Source organism: Chiloscyllium punctatum, chromosome 7, assembly GCF_047496795.1.
Source record: "Chiloscyllium punctatum isolate Juve2018m chromosome 7, sChiPun1.3, whole genome shotgun sequence".
Classification (NCBI taxonomy): Eukaryota; Metazoa; Chordata; class Chondrichthyes; order Orectolobiformes; family Hemiscylliidae; genus Chiloscyllium; species Chiloscyllium punctatum.
The window spans coordinates 76,576,634-76,597,204 of record NC_092745.1 but is presented as its reverse complement, the minus strand read 5'-3'; the positions used below and the strand labels follow the sequence as shown (position 1 = coordinate 76,597,204).

General features: G+C 39.9%; 1 protein-coding gene across 14 annotated transcripts in view; it reads right to left on the bottom strand.

Annotated features, from left to right (window-relative positions):
• The window catches only part of sgip1a (SH3GL interacting endocytic adaptor 1a), a 279,362-nt gene that overhangs the window by 74,887 nt on the left and 183,904 nt on the right, over positions 1–20,571 (bottom strand). For 8 of the 14 annotated variants that reach the window (XM_072574089.1, XM_072574090.1, XM_072574084.1 and 5 more), the window contains 4 exons: positions 11,025–11,070; positions 6,443–6,494; positions 3,834–3,922; positions 2,478–2,570 (listed from right to left, as the gene is read on the bottom strand). In XM_072574089.1, coding sequence (XP_072430190.1) covers positions 2,478–2,570; positions 3,834–3,922; positions 6,443–6,494; positions 11,025–11,070 — 280 coding nt within the window. Of the gene's footprint in view, positions 1–2,477; positions 2,571–3,833; positions 3,923–6,442; positions 6,495–8,009; positions 8,035–11,024; positions 11,071–20,571 lie in introns of all 14 variants that reach the window. The other 6 variants (XM_072574091.1, XM_072574092.1, XM_072574080.1 and 3 more) reach the window with 3 other exon arrangements.

Below are 20,571 nucleotides of genomic sequence, written 5' to 3'. Positions count from 1 at the left end.
AATTGTTAAGAAGGCATATTTTGTGTGTTGGCATTTATTGGTAGGGGGGGTTGAGTTCTGGAGCCATGATGTCATGCTTCAGCTGTACAAGACAGTGGTAAGGCCTTACCTGGAGTATTGCGCGCAGTTCTGGTCACCATATTATAGGAAGGAGATGGAAGCTTTGGAAAGGGTTCAGAGGAGATTTACTAGGATGTTGCCTGCTTTGGAAGGAAAGTCTTACAAGGAAAGGCTGAAGGAACTGAGGACGTTTTCATTGGAGTAGAAGGTTGAGATGTGACTTAATCGAGACGTACAAGATAATCAGAGGGTTAGAAAGGACGGACAGCGAGAGCCTTAATCCTCAGATGGTGAAGACTAACACGAGGGGATATAGCTTTAAATTGACTCAGAGTAGTAGGGGCGTGGAATGGCCTGCCTACAACCGCAATAGACTCGCTGACATTAAAGGCATTTAAATGGGCATTGGACGTACATATGGATAATAATGGAAAGGTGTAATTTAGATGGGCATCAGATTATTTTCACAGGTTGGCACAACATCAAGGGCCGAAGGACCTGTACTGCACTGTAACGTTTTATGTTCTGTGTTCTATGATACACCATTGTGCAGCACGTAGAGGAGAAAACATGAAGGTTTATTGCATGATAGCAGTAAGCACAACTACATTTGGCTGCACATAACACAATTCCTTACTTCCAATTCCTCTGCCTCTGCCACATTTTTCCCAGGAAGAGCAATTCTAATCCATGACATCCCAGATGGCCTCCCACATGATCAACAATACCCTCCAGCATATCTCCTACATTCCCACCATTGAACCCCAACCACAACAAGGATAGAATTGCCCTGGTCCTACCTTCCACCCCACTAATCTCTGGATACAGTACATTATCCTCTGCCATTTCCGCCAACTAGAATCAGAATCTACCCCAGAGATGCACTTTCCCACATCATCTACTGTGTCCGTTGCTCTTGATGTGGTCTCCTCTACATGATGGAGACAGAACACCAACTTGTGGAGTGTTTCAGGGAACATTTCTAGGACGCATGCACCCAACAATCCCTCTGTCCTGTGGCAGACCACTTCAACCGCCCCCCCCCCAAAGACATGCAAATCCTGGGCCTCCTCCACTGCCAAATCCATCCAGGAGGAAGAACACCTCATCTTTTACCTTGGGACTCTTCAACCACACAGCATCAACGTTGACTCCATTAGTTTCCTCATCCTAGATCCAACCCTCCACCTCAGCACTGCCCTCTTGACCTGTCCATCTTCCTTCCCACCTATCCAGTTCACCCTCCCCACTGACATATTATTATCATCCCCCAGCCGCATCCATCTTTCACCTTCCCAGCTACCTTTCCCCCAGCCCCACCCCAATGTCCACATTCCTGATGAAGGGATTATGCCCAAAATGTCGACTCTCCTGCTCCTCGGATGCTGCCTGACCTGCTGTGCTATCCCAGCACCACACTTTGACTCAGACTCTCCCGCATCTGCGGTCCTCACTTTTTCTCAATTACTAGGGTAAGCTAATGCAGGTATACCTGCTGGTTCCAAAAACTACTGTGGAGTTCCTCGACCAACATCGATAAAACATTCTGGTCATCAACTGGCTACAGTTTGTTGCCAAGCACAAATTGCTACTCTGTTTCCTACGATAGCTAGCCATCAAAACATGATTGGCTATAAAGAGCTTTAGGATGTCCTGAGATTGTTACATCTTTTCAATTTACTGATTGATATGCAGCACCCTGGTGATTAAGTACTATAAGTAAGCTTTTCAGCCACTGCCAACACTATGCCAATGGAGAGTCAGACTGGAGGTTATACTCCAGAATTTGGGACAACTTTGATACAATTATGGACAGTAGACAATGAAGAATGAGTTGTTCATTAAAATAAAAGGCAATAAACTTTGCTCTGCAGTTGCTGCAGTCTTTTGCTTAGTCAGAGATACATTGTTGGAGGAAACTGTTCGACACTAACGACCATGTCTGTATTAGAATGAAAAATTAAACTGTCCCCATTGAGCAACTGTTTCAAATCTAATCACATAGTTGTTCATAAAGGATTCAAAATCATTCATCTGTTCAAACATCATGGGGTTGGTGTGCATTTCATTTTACCTTCAGGATGAATTATATGTTCATAAGCTGTGTCAATTGAGTTTATGGTATCTATCAACAATTAACAATGCATCTCTGAAGAGTAGCTCAATTCTAAAACTTGAACAGAAAAAAATAATTACAGCAAACAAAAACTGAAGAGACATTAAGGATAGATATATTGCAATTGTAAATAACAATTCAATTAACTAAGACAGGATGGGTCAACTTATGTTGGCCTATTCCTATCCAGTAATGTGCACATTCTAGTTAATAATTGTTCAATTATACATTCATTTAAAATGATTGCACTGTGAACTTGAATGATCTTGTTGTAGAAAATATGCGGTAGCTGTCCACTTACTTCCAATAGGAAATGACCTTGTCGACAAAGATGACTGCCTTTCGGAATCAATGGCTTGGAACGGCCCCCAGATCTCTGGTTGATCAATAACAGCTTTAAGATATGAACAAAGTTAGCCAGAATATTATCACTGGTCATAAATACACTGAATAAGCTGTATGTTTTTTTATAATTAATAGAGTGCATAAACTCTACAGTTCACCAGAAGTCATGTGTCACGAACTGTATTGATCACAACTGTGAAGCCAGAAATATACCAAATGCCTTACTGAAGTTTGCAGGGTCACTGGGAGGATTACTCAGGTTTGGTCACCCAGCTGTTTATATCTATTGGATTGTTTGGTGCTCAGCCACCCAGGTGAAGAACCTTAGCACTGAACAAAGGACCAATGCCTAACATTTTAATATATTTTGGAAGTGGTAGCATTCAGACCATTTACACATAACTGACTAGCAAGGCAAGCATAGGTCTTAGTAAAGGCTGGTGGTTCCTCTATTTGCTTGGTGTATTAGATGTCACACAAACAATAAGTTTTTAAACACTTCATTGGAATTTTCATGTTGCACTCTTGAGTTCACACAGTTCCCACCTATGCATAAATGACCTTGGACTGTGCACGTCTGCATTATTTTCTGTGATGGAACCAGGTTTTGAACATCATAATTACATGTCAGAAAAATACAAATAAGATGAAAACGTATGAGAGAGAAAAAATATTTATCTCTAATCACATGTAATCTTGACTCTGCACACCACTTCATATCCATGCTCTGTATTACAGCATCAGATTTTAACTTCATCTTCATGATTTTATCTATTATTTATTTGGAGAGCTGTACTTTCCATCCTCAAAGCTGTTCTCTCATGATTGATATCAAGGACTTGCAACTTTTTTTTTAATCCTTGTACCGTCACTGTCCTGCGGAATCTTTAGACTCACTACACCTGGGGATGATGGTCTTAAGAATGAAGTCATTCAACAGAGCGTTGGATGATTATTTGGACAGAAATAGTGTCCAAGGGTATGCAGAAAAGCAAGAGATTAGCACTAGGTAATGATGCTTAATTGAAGAGCTGGTGTGGGGACAATGCAATTTATCAGTGTTGATAAATCTGTCTGAACTACGTGAAGGAAAACTCTAATAAGGACATATCAAGCTAAAAATGTCAAATATTAACTAAATGCTCTGTATGGTGGAAATGAAAGCTGAATAATAAAGTTGAAGTTTTTTCGCAATCTAGAAGCGCAACATGCAGTGCATTAAGAAGATATGGCATGCAATAACATACCATACGTTATCACACCCTGCACAGGCATACATTTATTGTTGGTTCAGGCATTGTATGTCATGTACCTTCTGATTTTATGCCTTCAAAAGCAGACTCCAATGGTGGGCCAAAGAGTGGAATCAGAGATGCTGCATCCTCTGACCCCTTCTTACTACTAGGAGAAGAGAAAAAAGAAATGAGAAAGAAGGAAAAATTAATTAGACGCGAATAAACAAGTTAAAAGCAAATGAGAATCACTACATCTTGGTCTGACAAATTCAAGGTCTCTTATTAATCTTTTGTGAAGGAAAACAGGGCTAGACACTGTCCTGCGGAATCTTTAGACTCACTACACCTGGGGATGATGGTCTTAAGAATGAAGTCATTCAACAGAGCGTTGGATGATTATTTGGACAGAAATAGTGTCCAAGGGTATGCAGAAAAGCAAGAGATTAGCACTAGGTAATGATGCTTAATTGAAGAGCTGGTGTGGGGACAATGCAATGAATGGCTTCCTTTTGCGCTGTAACAATTCTGTGGTTGATTCAGTGATTGAACTGTGAGCCAGAATATACAGTTCTGCCTTGGAGAAAGAGATATATAAAACTACATGAAACATATTCCTCAAGTCTTTCAGTTCTAACCGAAACTTTCACCTGCTGCTTGGATAACCGTGGTTGTTTTGAGTTTTGGGTGTTCCTGAAATTGGAAGGCAGAAGCTGAAACAGTATTAAATCCTAGCTCCAATAAGATACTGTCACCATGAACAGAAAGGCAGAGAAATGCTGCGTAGCAGTTTCAATGGTCATATAGGCAGGGGCACGAGCAGGAGGCAAAATTGTTAAGATAGGAAGCTTCAAATCATTTTTCAATTATTGTACTTAGGACATTAATCAGAACAGTAAGCCAGACTGTTTATTTTCATATTCATATTATCTTATGTTGCAAATCAAAAAAAGAACTTTTTTTTTTACATTTGACTATTTGAGTTGTAAACCAATTTTTGACTGGGTGATAGTTGACAAAAATATTTTCTATTTTCGTTCATTTCACCTTGTTTAGATTGAATAATATGAACAATAATGACTAGACTTACAACATTAATGCCTTTAACTGTGGATTATAAGCAAGATTGAAAGTGGCAAGAAAAGGAAAAGACTTGAAGAGGAATAGTAGAATATTTCAATCATATCTCGCACTATTTGATTTTTGTTGTTCTTGGGATCAACTCCTATAATTCACAACATATTTTGTCATTTACATGATCACTAAACATTTATAGTTAATAGCAAGCTAACAAGTGCTGAGCAAAACAATAGCCAAACTAATCAGTGGGATAAGACTCCGTGACAAGTTATGGCCTCACAGTCACTACACCATTTTTTTTTGTTATCTAGCTTCAACAGATAAAAACATTTCCAAGATTGACTGGATTGATTGAAAATAGCAGTTATCTTCGGTTTTGCGGCGTCCAATACACAAGTGTTGACAAAGCGCCCAGCTTGTAAGGAATGGGGGATTCAATCTAAAATTTTCCCAAAGATAAAAGCTTAAATATGCTGCACTAAACATGCCTAGGATTATATTAATGATGGCAAAGTTAAGTTGCAAACACAATGGGGTGAAACATGGCATAGAACTTTGATGTTACATTGTATGTACTGAGAATGCACCGACTTCTACTCCCTTTCTTACTATAATTGTTAAATGGATTTAAAAAAACCTGAGAAAATGCAAAAAATAAATTAATTTATTTAAAATTGTGACAAACTTAGTGATGGGTCAAATGGCCTACCTGTTCCTACATCTTACAGTCGAATGAAAGTCAGTGGTTGGAAATGTTGGCTGAAATTTAGTCCTAGCAACTGGGACTCACTTCAATGGTTGGAAAACTAGTCTCTTCCTCATGTTGTGTTTATGGGGAGGCTCAATAAAACCTCTTGCCCTCTGGCATTTAGCTATCCAGAGCTATATCTTCTACTCAGGCAACGTCCCAGCAGGGTGAAAGCCTACCCTGAGAACAGCTTACCAAAACCAGCAGCAAAACAAAGAGCAATGGCTGCGACTGGTAACACCTCAAGGTCCAGTGATGAATCACGGCTGAATCACTGGACACAGGTGAGCAAGATGAAATGTGGGTTGTAGGGAAGAGGTCACCTGAGAGGGATGGGAACGGAGATGGCAGAGGAATGATTTTCAAAACAGCCATCAGTCCTGAAGTTGAATACCACGATTGGGCACTGATTACCTGTCAATGAGGGTCCCCTCCCCTCCCAAAGTGAGGCCAATCTCTTTGAACCTATTGTTGAACTTCAATGGGTTCAGCAATAATTGGTGGCAACTGAACTATTAAACAGCCTTCGGTGATATCCCAATACCAGTGTGTGAGATTTCTGAATTAGACCTGTCTTGCCCCACTTGATGGTGGATAGTTTTAACAATACCAAAAATGTCATACCAGAAATCTGATGAGGGTATACCCAGGCAATACTGTTACACCTCCAACCCAACCCTCATGCCTCCTTCTGCACACTCCTTTTCTGCTGCATAAGGTGCTGAATATTTCTAACATTTTATGCTTTTATTCAGTGAAATAGAATTCTTCAGCAGGATTCTAGGGGAAGAAAATGTACTTGGTTCTATCACTTGTACTTCCTAGACAGATCCAGGGGAATAAATGATCATTTATACCAACCCGACAACTTCTGAAGTGGGTGTTGATCGTCTTGGTCGAGCTATTTCTTCACCTGCACAAAAAACAATTCATTTTCACCATGCAAAGAATTTAGAGTAAAACATTAAAACATAAATGATTATAACTTATCTGTGTTAAGTATTCAAATCTCTTTGATGCCATACATTAATGTGAAGGTGCTGGTTGTTGGACTGGGGTGGGCAAAGTTAAAAATCTCACAACACCAGGTTATAGTCAAAAGGTAGCTGACAAAGGAACAGCGCTCCGAAAACTGGTACTTGCAAATAAACTTGTTGAACTATAATCTGGTGTACACCATACATTGAGAAATTATTTAAAGTGTAATAAGAAAAGATAAAATTTAATTCTGTAATAACTCAATACATAGTAACCTGGGTTCACTTAAAAAGCAAGCTTTTATGCACTAATAAAGCCTTAAACAGCACTAAATAATGAAGAAAATCAAGATTTGTTATCTGATGTCATGTATCTCTGATCTCTAGTCTCTGATCCCTCTCTCCCTTTGTAATGTTTGTACTGATACAATGAGTGAGAAACAATCATTGCTTATACAGCCATATAGTCATAGAGGCATACAGCATGGCAAGAGGCCTTTTGGCTCAACTCGTCCATGCTGACCAGGTTTCCTAAACTGAACTCATCCCTTTTTCCTGCATTTGGCCCATATCCTTCTAAATCTTTCCTATCCATGTACCTGTCCAAATGACTTTTAAATGTTCCAATTGTAATTGCCTCTACCACTTCCTCTGTCAGCTTGTTACATAAATGCACCACCCTCTGTTTGAAAACTTTGTCCTTCAGGTCCCTTTTAAATCTTTCCACCTCACCTTAAACCTAAGCCTTCTAGCTTTGCATTCCCCTACAATGGGGAAAAGGCTTTGGCTATTCACCTTATCCATGCCCCTCATGATTTTATAAACCTCCATAAAGTCACCCTTTAGCCTCCAATACATCAGCGGAAAAAGTCCCAACTTATCCAAACTCTCCTAAGAAGTGAGACCTTTCAGTCTTGGTCACATGCTTGTCAATCTTTCTTAGACCCTTTCCAGCTTAATAACATCCTCCCTACAGCAGGGTGACTCGAATTGTACGCAGTACTCCAAATGAGACATACCCAATATCTTATACTGTAACAGGACATCCCAAATTCTGTACTCAATGATCTGACCAATGAAGGCAAATGTCTCAGATGCCTTCATCACCACCCTGTTTACCTGTGATGCTACTTTGAAGGAAATATGCACCTATACGTTAGGTCTCTCTATTCCCTTAGATATTCCATTTTGTGGTCCTCCTAAAGCTGCCAAGGAGGCATCAGATATGTTATTCCTCTTAATATTAGGATTGGCGATTTCACAACTTCTAACTTACTAACGTAGTGGCTTACCTCTCATCTATGGGTTTTTAAAAAAATATCACAGCTGAGTGTCTCCTTATCACCAAAGAGCATTTACGGAATTTTGCCTTTCCTTTCACTACAAACACTTCTTCTACACGGTTAACTCTTCACTTTTGTTTATTAACGACAATGATAACAACAACTTACTGGATAAATTCCTTTTGATAACTGCCTGGAGAGAAATAGAAAACATATTAACTTATGGGATTTAAAATAAAAGCAAAGACAGACCGGTCTGGCTATATGATGCCAATCTTGTGCCAGTTACAGAGATAAGTAGAATAAAATCTTCAGGTTTCATCTGTGTTCTGACAGAAGGAATTTGGGTTTAGGAATTGGGTGAAATTTCCCCGTGCTTTTGAAGAAGTGCTTTCTTTGACAGCCTTACCCATGGTAATGTGCTTTTCTCCTGTGAGTGAGTGTCCCACTATTGGACACTCAAAGGCATAATCTACACAGCCAGCTCAATGCAGTATTGAGGGAGTGTTACCATATCAGATCTGCCACTTCTTGGTTGGGATGTTAAACGGAGGCCTAACCTCTTTCGCAAACGTGTGTTAAAAAAATCTCATGACACTATTCAACAAAGAGCAGAGGAATTCTCTTTGGTGCCCAATATTTATGTCAATCAAAAATTCTAAAATTGTTTATTTGGTCATTTCTTGCTTGCTATTTGGGGGAAGCACGCTCTATGGAAACTGACTGCTTCATCCCCTACCTCACAACGCAACAGTGGCTATGACGTGGATATGCCAGTGTTGGACTGGGATGGACAAAGTCAGAAGTCACAATACCAGGTTATAGTCTGAAAAGGTTATTTAAAATCACAAGCTTTCAGAGCACCGCTCCTTCATCAGGTAAAATGGAGAAACTGCAACAGCAGAGCCAGACCAGTCAATTGGCATGAATAACCTCAAATTATAAGAGATCCTATATAAATGCAAGCTATTTCTTCTTCTATCTGGATAGAAAATGCATCAGGACGCCTGCTTGTCAGATTACGTGCACCATCAAGTGGGTCAGTTGGCCTGGATTCTTCACCCTTACCTTATTCACTAGTGCAAGTGGAGGACATGACCATCTACTGACAAGAGAATCTGGATTAGTGGTGCTGGAAGAGCACAGCAGTTCAGGCAGCATCCAAGTAGCTTCGAAATCGATGTTTCGGGCAAAAGCTCTTCATCAGGAATAAAGGCAGTGAGCCTGAAGCGTGGAGAGATAAGCTCGAGGAGGGTGGGGTGGGGAGAAAGTAGCATAGAGTACAATGGGTGAGTGGGGGAGGGGATGAAGGTGATAGGTCAAGGAGGAGAGGGTGGAGTGGATAGATGGAAAGGAAGGTAGGCAGGTAGGACAAGTCCGGACAAGTTATGGGGACAGTTACTGAGCTGGAAGTTTAGAACTAGGGTGAGGTGGGGGAAGAGGAAATGAGGAAACTGTCCACATTGACGCCCTGGGGTTGAAGTGTTCCGAGGAGGAAGACGAGGCGTTCTTCCTCCAGGCGCCTGGTGGTGAGGGAGCAGCGGCGAAGGAGGCCCAGGACCTCCATGTCCTCGGCAGAGTGGGAGGGGGAGTTGAAATGTTGGGCCACGGGGCGGTGTGGTTCATTGGTGCGGGTGTCCCGGAGATGTTCCCTAAAGCGCTCTGCTAGGAGGCGCCCAGTCTCCCCAATGTAGGAACAGGGGTGGAGATGATAATGTCCATGGAAACAATAAGATTATCAATTTGTGGAGAAGAGGCTGAAACATTTCAAAAAGAATCCCTCAGATTAGCCTTTAAACTAGAACCGAAATTTGCAATTTAAACTCCAGAGACAAAACTTCAGTTGACAATAGGTTTAGAATCTCACTGAGGCTCCATGTGCAATAGCTACAGCAGAGGTGATTATTTACTGGGTCTGGCATGGGGTGAGAGATGTAGGAAGAATGGGAGGGAGACATAAGTGAGTTGGTCAACCCTCAATTAGTTTTGCGATGATTTCTCTCTCATTCTCGGCATTAACTTCCAGAATTGCCAATACAGTCCCCAGTTCTTCAACTTGTAATTGTACCTTAGCCTGGCAAGACTAATCGAATCTCACTTGTGTATTTTCAGGACCGAAAAGAGAGCAAAAAAAAATCTTTGTTGAATAGAGTCTCAATGTTTGATTTGATTATCATATGTACCTGTACAGAAAAAGCTGGAACATTCGACTTCCCATCAAGGATATTTTTCAGGCTTAACATAGGCTAACATGAACAGGTGGTCAGGTAGAAATTAGAAAAGAAACAGTCCAAAAATGTATTCAAATTATTTTTGATTTTGTCTCTCTCCGTAAGAATACATTTTGAAGTGATTTTCTGTGGATTGCCTTGAACAAGTTAGCAGTTCCTTATAAATCAACAAAGATTTTCTCCATTTACAACATAAAAGATTCAGAACAAAAGACTAAAATCATAAATTATATGTTCAAGGCTCACACTGACACAAGGTGGTAATTTTGATTTTGGGTGGTCACGTAAAAGATTTCACATTGATTCTGTTATACAATGCAGACATTTTTTTCCTTCCGAACAAGCACTGCAATTATTCAGGTAAAGGTTCATGACCAGTTCATTGGAGAAATTAAAATGGGTAATAATTGCAACATTGTCAGCATTGCTCCCATCCTGGGAAGAAATGAAAAGAACTCTAACGAACAGAAGATAAATTATTTTGCCTTATAAATGAACAAGAGGTTGTTGCAAGTTAATTGTAGAGAAAAGGGTTGAGAACTCAAAAGATTCATCAACTCCTCTTCCATATCAAAATACATATTTTTGACAATACCAAGTGATATCGGTTGTCATACAGATATGTGACTGTTTGTTTAAACTCTTGAATAACTGCAGGCTATCAGTTTAGTCATTTGTAATAAAATTATTTTAAAGTAGTTTGAAATTATATATACTCTTTGGCAGAACAATATAAATTATACGTTCGTAGGCAGTACAATGTGGTAAGAACATAAGAATCTAAATAGCATTAATTTCTGTTGAGTTTTTAGTTGCTCTGCGTAAGTTGCAGTCCAAATCAACAAACATAATATAATTGAAAACCCCTTCTCCCAATGTACCGAATGATTTCAGAATGAACAAAAACTGAAGCATTCTAAATATACAAATCACAACAAACAGGGATACTCACTGGACTGCGCCTCTGTGATCGGCAAAAGGGAAGAGAGAAGAGATACCTGGTCAGAGAGTGATAGATTTGTGAACAACCCTTTCATTGTTAAAAGGTTAAAGTGCACATGAGTTTAATCATCAGAGTAAAGGAAGAATCTCACATTTTTAACAAGGCAATTGTTCTATGAGATCTCATTCACAGATGCAGTACCTTAGGCTGGGAAAAGTGAACATTCAGTCTGAAATCTCAGTCCTATTTGCTGATCAATGGACTTAATGTCATGAAATCCAGAAGGAAAAACCAGTAAAGGTGGTGACTGAGACAAAATGGTCTGACTCAAGTTGTACACTTCAAAATGGAGTTTTGGTATAACCAGGCAAAATTGAGGACTGCAGATGCTAGAAACCAGAGTTTAGATCAGAGTGGTGCTGGAAAAGCATAGCAGGTCAGGCAGCATCCGAGGAGCAGGAAAATCGACGTATCGAGCAAAAGCCCTTCATTAGGAATTTGTTATAACCAGTACATTTGTTTCCCAGCATTACTGTTTTTTTTCTTATATTGGTTTTCCCTGACAAGTATCAAATTTAGATGTACTCCCTCTCACGACTCCTTGTCCCCCATCACATATCTTTCTTCATGTTGCATATATAATTTCCTGCTGGGAGGAACAATAGAGAAAGAAAAGGGTTGGGAAACACTGAAGTCTGATAAGTTTTAGCTCTGTGCTGGGGTTTTAAATAAACTGCCATCAACAAGAAAAAAATGTAACATTAAAAATACAGCCCAGGGTTTTCTACTTTACTACTGTCAACCTGCCCATTACTTTAATGCAAGGACAATCACAATCCCGAAACAGAAGGCCCTTGTCACAGACCCTTTGGAGGGTAAGATTGCCAATATTTACACCCGATTTATAGATGGAGAGTGCGAGGGGGAACAAGCCTCATTAAGCCTTACACCAGGAGTCGCACTTCACTAAATTATCTCTTCCTGTCAGGTGTACATTTTAGGGTTACACAAACCTAAAAATTGAACTGTCTGCTCAAAACTACATAATGGCCACCCTTTCTTCACTTCAATGCCATTCTAGTCAGTTAGAAGTGTTCAGGACCAATGTTAAGTCTGGGCTATAGAGGACATCTTTTCTTATCATTCCTTCTGCATCGTTATGTTTAATAATGTTCTCTCACAAGAGTGTAGCTCTGATCTAACTGCAGGAACAAAAACGAGTGTCTTGACAGTTGGGATAAAAGGATAGGATATACAGGGAAGTAAAGATCCGATGATAAACAGATAAAGTCACAAAATAAGGGAAACGAATAGCAGATAGTTGAAAATTCTGAGCCGAAATGATTTTGTCATCAGTTGTCTATCAAACAACTAGGAGGACTGTCAGACGTAAAGTTGCAGATTGAGATTTTATTTAGTGGCAAAAGCTTCAACGCTAATCCCTATTAAGCCTAGACTAAAAAGAATGCTGATGGAATAAAATTTAAAGAGATAAAAGCTTTCACCTTCAGAATTCAGGATAAGGATTAATATGTGATTCTTTCATGGAACATGGGGTCAGTTCTGACTCATACTCCTCTGCTGGCTTTGTCAAATTGGTCATATTTATACTTATGGTAGGTCTTCTGGGCTCTGTGGGAAAATTTGCCTTGACAGCACAGAAAGGATGGTTGTGATAAGTTGCAGAGTCCTGCAGTGCTGTATTCCCAGTATCCACTGTGGTAATTAAAGAGGAGCAGAAAAATAATCAGATTCATTCAGATAGGATTAAAAGCCAGGTCTGTTCATTTGGAGAAACGTAGGATGGAATCTTATCGGGGTTTGAGTGATGCGGACGATGCTGGCAGTTGGACAACAATTTTAGTGAGGTCTATCTCAATATCAGGAGCATATCATGCCATCTTTTACACTTTTGCTCAGTTTCTCGCTGGGCAGTGACAAGTTGGCAATTAAAGAGTATTATGACATGTTAAACACCTTATTTATAGCCCAACATGCATGAATATTCAACTAGGAGAAAGTGAGGAATGCAGATGCTGGAGATCAGAGTTGAAGAGTGTGGTGCTGGAAAAGCACAGCTAGTGGGGCAGCATCCAAAGAGTAGGAGCGTTGACATTTCAGGCATAAGTCAATATTCAACTTCCTATCTTACCAAACATGCCAGATGAGCTGGATGTCGAGAAAGCTCAACACTGAACCCAGAGGAGGTAGCTGCTACCTTCAGCTTGCCATGTCCTCGAAAGGACCTCCTTTTTACCGAGGTGTAAAGAGCATCTCCGGGCATGCTCCATGGTCAATAGCTGTACGCACTCCTTGTCACAGACCCTAGCATCTGACATTGGCCAACCCTTCCCAACCACCATGGCACTATTTTGATAAAGTTGTAGGTTGCTCAGGAAGCACAGACCTGCATTGCAGCCTGCAAGAGTGATAGCACTCACCGTAGCACAGACAACGTGCTCACAGGGTAGACCAGGATGTTTCCTAGGTCTGTGCGTCAATATCTGTTTCCAGTAGGTGCTCACTGAGTACTTAAACCATCGTGGACTGTCCAGGTCAAGATGCCAGCATTTGATTCACATGGAGTGTATAAACTGTTGCCTGTCTTCATTGCCCCTTGTCATCCATTTTGCTGGCTGTCAATAAAATCTCATGTTTGGATTAGTCCAGTATGGGATCTTCTCTTGCAAGATGCTGTTGACAACTGGGCATTGAACAAGGAGTAACAGGTACTCAGAGAGGATCTTCAGACAGGATCTAAGTAAGGAGAGGTAAACAGTATGGCGTAGGGTTTAAATAGTGATGAGTAGAAGATAGTGGGGTCGCATGTACCAGTATCATCATGATGCTCTATGTCGTTGGCAGCTTGACCTTATAGCTACTGTGCCATTGTGCTGTTGGTGAAGGATAACACTGGATTGCCAACACTTGGCCTGGTGCACAGCAACCTCTTAAAGATGGCATAGTTGCAACATTGTTTGGCAGATATCTGCTTAGTGGAGTGTTTGGGAATGGCACATGATAACATGGGGCTATGACTGGATACAAAAGACATCATGGGGGCAGGGTTGAAAATTAATTGTGTGTTTGGTCAGTGATGTTGAGAAAGCCTACCGGACCTTGTGGCAGAAATCCCTCGAATAAAATTGATGCAACTTGCACTTGCCAAAAAATTAAGGTTTAGTCCATAGATTTCAGGATGCTCTATCAGGGTACCAACAAAACAATCAAACAATCCTATTAGGGTCATAGAGTTGTACAGCATGGAAATAGACCCTTTGGTTCAACTCGTCCATGCTCACCAGATATCTGAAATTAATCTCATGCTATTTGCCAGCATTTGGCCCATATCCCTCTAAACCTTTCCTATTCATGTACCCATCCAGATGTTTTTAAAATGTTGTAATTGTACCAGCCTCCACCACTTCCTCTGGCAGCTCATTCCATACATGCACCACGGTCTGCGTGAAAACGTCTGCCTTGCAAATAGTCTTGGTCTTTTCCCCAGGGTAGGGGAGTCCAAAACTAGAGGACATAGGTTTAAGGTGAGAAGGGAAAGATTTAACAGGGACCTAAGGGGAAACCTTTTAAAGCAAAGGGTGGCGTTCATATGGAATGAACTGTCAGACAAAGTGTTGGAGGCTGGTACAATGACAAGATTTTAAAAGGCATCTGGATGGGGATATGAATAGGAATGGTTTAGAGGGATATAGGCCAAATGCGGGCAAATGGGACTAGATTAATTTAGGATATCTGGTCAGCATGAACGATTTGGACAAAAGAGTCTGTTTCCTTCCTGTACATTTCCATGATCTTATATATGTTACACAAGAGTGGAGATTCTAGGTGGAGATCACATTTTAAAGAAGATAAATGAAATAATAATATACTGAGCATGGTTAATGTTGTCTCCTGAGCTAGCTGCAATTGCCAAAGGGAGTCACAGAATTATTTTCCAGATGTTATCCTCCTTGGTGTTCAGCCTTTGTTTCTATGTATATTGCTCTTTCCAAGAGATTAGTTGCTGCTGGTGTGTACATGATTTCTAATCATGTTTCATACAATGCAAATATTCAGGCAAGACAAACAGGCAAGTCTTGTAATAATCAGTTTATGATGAATTGTATTGTCTTTTGGGTCACTTAAAAACTTTACCTATCAAAACAATGTTGAATTTCTGGAATAACCTTTTGGCCCTGGGGAATAATGTTGCCATGGGACAAATGGCAGAATTGTCAGCTTCAATTTATTACAAACATTACAAAATATAAATGTTTTACATAAAAGGCAAAGCTTGGTTACATTTTAAATGGATCTGATTTGTAAATTAATGCCCATAGGAAGAAAATAGCCTACTTGATTTATATGGATATAGTTCGAGACAAAGTAGTGAAATGTTAGGATTTCAATTGAAGCTAGTCAACATGTTCAACTTTTGTCTGTCTTCAAACGTTGTGGCAGATAACACTGTGGTGTTGGCACACCTGTCAATGGCCTTGATACAGCCGATCCAAAAGTTGGCAGAAATATGGGGGAAGATGCCTTAAATACATCAAAAATAAAGTGCCAGTAGCTGGTAGTGTGATAGGGAGTGCTGGATGCACCCCATTGAAAATTTTTAAAAAATGATCCCACAAAGTTTTAAAAACAGCAAATGAAGTACACCAAAAGAACTGAAAGAATTTTTCAAAAGCCAGAGAAGTAATTGTAATATAAACTGGAGCTATTTCAGGGTTCTAGTTGGAGCTGGAATATGCCAAATAGTTTTGTTGAACTGTTTGAAGGCCCTCCAGAGTATAAACGTGGGGAGGGTCCCAACCAGAAATAGTCATCATCAAATGTTAATATACGACAGTAATATATGATGTATACTATGTCTGTAGTACATGATTTTCTCTTCCAAGGTAGCATATCTGACAACAAACTTTCTTCAAAAGAGTTATAAATTTATTTATCACAATATTTCAATATACAATGTCTGAAACTTATCCTTTAAAAAGAGGAGAGACATGCAAGCAAAAGTGCATGCTTCCCCTTATGAAAAGCCAAAGCAGAGGAACCAGACGGCTCCTCTAAAGAGTGAAGCATTTATTAGAAAAAAATGAAATAATAGATTTTCCCTCCAAGCATTTTGCATATTCACAAATAAAGGCTAGGTTTACATGAGAAACAGTTTGACAAATTATCTGCAAGCAGAATCTAATCTAATCTACAGAATAAAAATGATGCCCAACAGTACCATCACGTGTCATAATTGTGAAGACAATGGACAGCTCTTGGCCGGGGTGGGTGAGGTTGGGGGTGAAATATTGCTAAAACCTTTTCTGACAGTTGCGTCACTTTAAATGTTTTGTATAAAGGCAAAGCAGTGTTAAATTTTTAAAGGATCTGATCAACATCTTCATATGGTTAATTCATTTACAGTTAATAGATTGTGCACTACATGACTGTTTAGTATGCCTTATTCATTCACTTTGAAACATCAATCCACTCAATCTGATAAAACTTACCAATTACAAATCACTCTTTCATTTCCAGCACAATGATTTGATTAAAGAAGCATTATCACTGTGTGACATCTTCAGGCTTGATATTGTATTTTATGTTACATATTAATAGAAAATTACATTTTGTCATTTCCTTATGTTAAAGGATTTTTGACAATGTAAATTATCAGATGAATCCTTTCAATCATAGCAAAAGGTTGAAATATGGCTGTTTTTCTAAGATACACATCTCTTAATAGGTATAGTACAGGTGCATGGTTCTGCAATTTTACATTTCAAAACACACAACTATTTAGCCAAAGAGTGATGGTGCTAACTTATACGGATGGTTTGTGTTTTATGCTGCATGATAGATGTGGACATGTGGTGCTTAGCGATGTAATCATTTTTCCACATATAGGAATGAGTTAGTGTGATCAACTACCTCTTTCCCTTGTAGCATCAGGGTTTGTGTCTAGTCCAGACTGAAGGAAGAGTCTGTTCTTTTTGCTTGCTATGTGCGCCTATCGTGGAACACATTTTAATGCTGTTGTTAGCAACTTTGAGACCACAACGTTTAGCCATCATAGCTTTTGCATTATGTTTGTTATCTCATTTAGAGAAATCAGAAAAGTGGATAACATAGGAACATTCTTCAGAGATTGGTGCATATCCCTCAACAGAGTACTGGAAGTTGTTCACTGCAATTGGTTACATTACCCCTTGTGGTTGCTTGATGCAGACAATAGACAGAACCAGGGAAATGAGTTCCACTGCACTGCACTAAGTTCACTCTGTTCAGTAGAAATAAAGTTCCTTTTGTTTATCTTGTGATGATCCAGTTAGTGTGCATTGTTGAACAACTGTAACAATAAAGTGATCAGCTTCAAGAGCTGAGAAACAGCAGCAAAGTTGAGATGGGGTATCTGTTTTGGGGGACCGATACTTTAAAAGGAGAGAAGCCAACATGACAACTGGAGTTTGTCAGAGAAGGACTACCCAGAGACAAACTGGGAACGTTGGGTTGAAGAACCAATGGAGGAGTCAACTAGACCATGGATAAATGAATAGGTTAGCAATGAGAATCAGAGAAATCTCGGGGGCATTGAACATTTGATGGAGAATTTAATCCAGGGAGACTCTGAGGCAGCATTCAGTGTTAAAGGGGGAGTACTGCGCCTTTGAGTGGAGATGGAAAGAGAAAAAAAGCTGAAACCACTCAGGAAAGAAAGCAAAGGCAATTAGCAAGTTTGAACTTGTTCATTATTCACTGTCCTTCACAAATAAGGGAAAAAAGCAGAAGTTAAGAAACAGGGGAAAAAACTGCAGCAAATCCATAGGAAAGGTGGGTAATGGTGAGGCATAAAAGGGGTGGAGTATTGTTCAAAAATTATCAAATGGGAGGAAAAAAAAAGTAGGACTGGGGTGATAGATAGCAGTTTGGCATTTCAATCACTCCAGAAGAGTATAAAGGACAGGAAGCATAAGATAGTTAATGCTCTTTCCAACATGGAAACTCTAGTGGATGATCTACTAATCCATGGATACAGAGACACATTGGAAGAAATCATCACAGATCAACATTATGCTCATCTGGTAGCATAATTTTAATGTTGAACAAAGAGAAAACTACAATGGAAGATACCGAAATGTAAGTACTTGAGTCACGTACTGATGGCAAAAGGATTTTGCCCAGATCCTTACAAGTTGGAGCTGAAGCAGAGATGCAGAAACTGACAAATCAGGAGGAAAACTCTCCACTGGTTTGAGTCCTTTATCTGATACATAGGAAATGGCTGTGGTTGTTGGAGGTCAGTCATCTCAGCTCCAAGGTATCTCTGCAGGGGTTAGTCAGGGTAGCATCCAAGGCCCAACCATCTTCAACTGCTTCATCAACACCTTCCCTCCATCATAAGGGCAGAAGTAGGGATGTTTGTCAATGATTGCACAATGTTCAGCACCATTTGCAACTCCTCAGATACTGAAGCAGTCCATGTTCAAATGCAAAAGGATCTGGACAATATCCAGGCTTGGGCTGACAGGTGACATGCAACATTCATGCTACACAAATGCCAAGCAATGACCATTTAAAACAAGAGACAATCTAACCACTACTCCTTAGCATTCAAATGGTGTTACTATCACTGAATCCCTTACTATCAACATTGTTGGGGTTACCATTGACCAGAAACACAACTGGACTCACCATATAAATACAATGACTATAAGAGCAGGTCAGAAGTTAAAATGCTGTGGCGAGTAACCATCTACAAGCACAAGTCAGGAGTGTAATGGAATACTTCCCACTTGTCTGGATGAATGTATCTTCAACAACACTCAAGTACTTTGACACCATCCAATTTAAAGCAGCCCACTTGATTGGCACTACATCTATTCCTTCCATCATCGACGTTCAGTAGAAGTGCGTACTGTCTGCAAGATGGACTTCAGAAATTCAATAAATCTCCTTAGACAGCACCTTCCACACCCATGACCATTTCCATTGAGAAGGACAAGAGCTGCAGATACGTGAAAACACCACCTGTAAAGTTCGTCTCCATATCACTCACTATCCTGACTTGGAAAAAGAAATTACTGTTCATTCACTATTTCGCTGTGTCAAAGTCCTGGAATTCCCTCTCTAAGGGAGGGTCTACCTACAGCACAGGGATTGCAGCAGTTCAAGAAGGCAGCTCACCACCACCTTCTCAAGGGCAACTGGGAATGAACAGTAAATGCTGACCCAGCCAGTGACGGCCATGTCTCATGAGGGACTAATAACATGTCAACCATTACCAGTGAGATTATAGAATACCTGAAACTACACCTCAATTATTGAGGCATTTTAGACATTGTGATGAATGCCAATAGACTAAATTCAAAAAAGTTTGCATTTTAGTCACTTCGTAAATGACTGGGAAATTGTCAAATTGTTAAAGTATCTGAGGCAGCATTAAACACTCACCAAAGGAATCATAAATAAATTGAGCAAATTCAGCACAAACTTACACAAGGCAATCCCGGAGTGGAGAAATATACCTAATGAAAGCATGGAAAGTAGTCCAGTGTAAGGACTAATGTCACACTGTTAAACTACTCTTGCAAAAATGATGAATACTACTGAGGCCAGAAACAGAAACAAACTTGAGTGATAACATCAATGTGAAATGACACAAAGCCAAATTTAACTTCAATTTTAAAAAAATTGCCAGAAACGAGCATTGAGAAGCTAGTCAGATGCAAGTGATCCCCATCGAAGTCCCACATTGTCATGTGGGTTGACCATGTAGAGCAGTTGAAACCTCTAATATGAAAGACCGGATATACTAATCATCGCTAGAGACATACAAACACTAGAGATGCAGTTGCACATCCAAAAGGAGCAATAAGGAACAATGCTCATTCTGGGAAGTCCACTGTTCCACAACAACAGAAATTGATCAGTATCGCAGTTACCCTGGTAACATCCCTTGGCAAGGGAACAACACACATCAGAAAAGGATCAGCATCCTGGGAATGAGCAGATACCAGAGGAACTGTCAAAAGTTAATGCACACATGAACCATTAAAAGACCAGCATAATTGAAAAACCGTTATGCAATTCACATCTAGAAATGGACAAAAGTGGAACTGATTAAGGGTTAAACATTATCTTTTTAATAAATGACAATTTTCTTTGTAACCATGTCTATTCGGTTAACGTGCATAACCTGTAACTGCAACTGATAGTGCCTGTAATTTTTTGTTTCTTAAAAAGGGCAAGTTTGGAGAAATGCAATTACATCCTGCAATTGGCCAGTTTTCTGTTTTCATGTGACCACTGCCATGGCTGTAAAGGCCTGTGTGTGCAGTCCAAGGCAGCCATTAAACACATTAGTAATGGACATTGGGACAATGGTCACTAGGAGTTTACAGAACGGGGCCAAACAGAAACAAAGTTGTGTTGCAGTACTAGGAGAGGGGAAGGAGATTAAGTGCAGATGTGAAAATGGCTTACAAACTTCCAAAACACAATTAGGATTTCTGTTTCTAGGTACTGCAAAGTGTTTCTGTGTTGCTTCCATAGAAAA